Consider the following 2,460-nt stretch of genomic DNA (forward strand, 5'->3'; position numbering starts at 1 on the left):
GGAGATTAAGCAGTACAGCGTTTATTTAAAATGTGTAAACTGAAGAAATTGTAGGTCTAAACAAATTTTATGTTCTTAAAAAAATCACCGAAATAGTTTATTGTGTTTCTCATCTTATTGTATTGCATTTTCTGCCAATGTCCAAAGTAGACTATGTAATCAAGTTATTTCACAATTACTTATTCAGTATAATTCATGATATATCCATTTCAGAGTCACGAAGATTGTATATTGTTGCAAGTATAGTCAATTATTTATATTCTAGAAGAAGCCATGAACTATCAATGAAACAAACGCCTTAATCATCAAACATGTTGAAACAATATCTATCGTTGCGTGACATCAAATCATGGAATGAAAAACGCATCTAACATGCAACTTGTCACGCAAAAGCGAACATTCAAACTCCTCATAATTCTAACCAACAGTGCTATCTCATTAGAACCATGGATTCCAACGCAAGCGATGGATTTCTTGGCAACCTGTGGACTGAGTATTGCCAGCGTTGCTCCATCTATGCAATGCGACATTTGTCCGCTAACTTGCGCATTGGTGAACGAATTTGGTGGTTCCTTTGGATTGGACTAGCGATAGTTGGATGTTTCGTTTCCATGGTTGATTTGTACGAGAAGTGGAATCAAAGCCCGGTGTTTATCAGTTACGATCGAAGATTTTTGCCGGTCTGGGCTGTTCCGTTTCCAGCCGTTACGGTTTGTCCAATGGCTAGAGCTCAGGCAGATCTTTTCAATTCAACGGATGTGTTTTTTCGACTCGATGAGGAAGGAATATCGAATATCGAGTAATTCATCCGTTATTTAACTAAAAAGAATCAACCTGACTTATTTTAATCAACAGATACCTTCGACTTCGAGCGTTACTGCACGTGTGTCCTTACATGTCGGAGTTCTACGAGTATAACGATTCGTTACCGGTGAACTATGTCAACATTCTACAGCACATCGCCATACCTTTTGAGGATATGTTTGCTAGTTGTAAATTCCGAAACTATGCTGTGGACTGTAGCATGTATCTGTCAAGATCGATAACTGACAGTGGAGTTTGCTACACTTTCAACGCCATTGATGCCGAACATTTGCTTCGAACTGAAAATCTCCAAAGTGATTACTTGTATTCTAATTCGTATATGGATTCCAGTAATTGGACCCTAGAAGACGGATATTTTGATGAATTTGAGTTGGAAACGTACCCTCTGCGGCCTGTTGGTGGTGGTTTGGTTACTGGTCTAATACTTGTTATGAAAACCCGAAAACAGGACAAAGATTATTTTTGCGAAGGTCCGGTTATTGGATACAAAATCGGAATTCATTCACCGGACGAAAAGCCGTCGGTTCAAAATAGATTCTACCGACTTTCGCATCAGACTATTCTGACATTAAGTGTTAAACCTGAACTGACGTACATTTCTCAAAAACTGAGGAAGCATCCTTACACTAGGTTTGATTAGCATGTTACTATCTAATTGAGATATCAATATCCCTCATTCTTACTCTTTTAGACGGCAGTGCTACTTCAGCGGCGAACGATATTTGAGATACTTCAAGGTGTACAACAGGAAAAACTGCCTCGAAGAATGTATCTCGAATATAACCGCTCATGAATGTGGTTGCGTCGGATTTGCTTCTCCTCGAGCTCCAGATATATCCGTCTGCGATGGTGAAGATCTAGCCTGTCCGACCATATCATTCTACAAAGTCCTCAAAAGAATGGGTCTTTCTGAACGCGACAACGAACTTGAGGAACCGTGTGGTTGCCTTCCAGCTTGCACAACGCTGCGGTTTGACGTGGAAATTTCGGATCTACCTTGGAACTTTGAGGAGTACGCTAGAGCCGCGGGACTGTCAACTGACCAGTACGACTAGTAGGTTTGATGTGATGTGCTGAATTGCAAAACTTTTAATACATGAACTGTTATTTTCAGCATTGAGCCTGCAGTACTGGTGGTAGCTCTCAAAAGCAAGTGGCTGCTCCCGTTGAAACGTCGGGAACTGTTTGGCATGGTGGATTTGCTGGCCAAATTTGGAGGATTGTTTGGGCTTGTGATGGGTGCTAGTGTGATTAGTATGCTTGAAGTTGTGTACTACTGTATTATAAGGCCGTGGCGTAATGATTTTCCCGGAGCTAATGTGCGGCAAGTATTGCCGTGGGTAGAGTGAAGAATTGAGAGACAGTAATGAGGATTTCACTTTTGTATTTGATTATCATTTTATGAGAAAGCTCTTCTTTTTGTTCAGACAGCATATCATGAACAGGACAAATCATTTCAGTGTTATGAAAAGAACTTCGTTTTCCATTTATATGTGGGTTTGTGTTGCCCTAAGATAAAAATCTGAGCAATCAGCTTTGATGGTGACGACGCTTTTTTCTACAGATTTGCTTCTATTTTTTTAATACAGTACACAGTACGAACGAAACCTGTAAAATTATAGCGAGTTGAATGTA

The 2,460-nt window shown here is 40.0% G+C and overlaps 1 protein-coding gene across 1 annotated transcript; it reads left to right on the top strand.

Moving 5' to 3' along the window:
- Positions 1-434: 434 nt before the first annotated feature.
- LOC5574234 (pickpocket protein 28) lies at positions 435-2,195 on the top strand. The gene is made up of 4 exons (XM_001661240.2): positions 435-799; positions 856-1,455; positions 1,517-1,879; positions 1,940-2,195. Exons 1-4 carry the CDS (start codon positions 447-449, stop codon positions 2,172-2,174), a joined length of 1,551 nt encoding a protein of 516 aa, XP_001661290.1. The 5' UTR covers positions 435-446; the 3' UTR covers positions 2,175-2,195.
- The last annotated feature ends 265 nt before the right edge of the window (positions 2,196-2,460 follow it).

This window comes from Aedes aegypti, chromosome 3 (assembly GCF_002204515.2).
Source record: "Aedes aegypti strain LVP_AGWG chromosome 3, AaegL5.0 Primary Assembly, whole genome shotgun sequence".
Classification (NCBI taxonomy): Eukaryota; Metazoa; Arthropoda; class Insecta; order Diptera; family Culicidae; genus Aedes; species Aedes aegypti.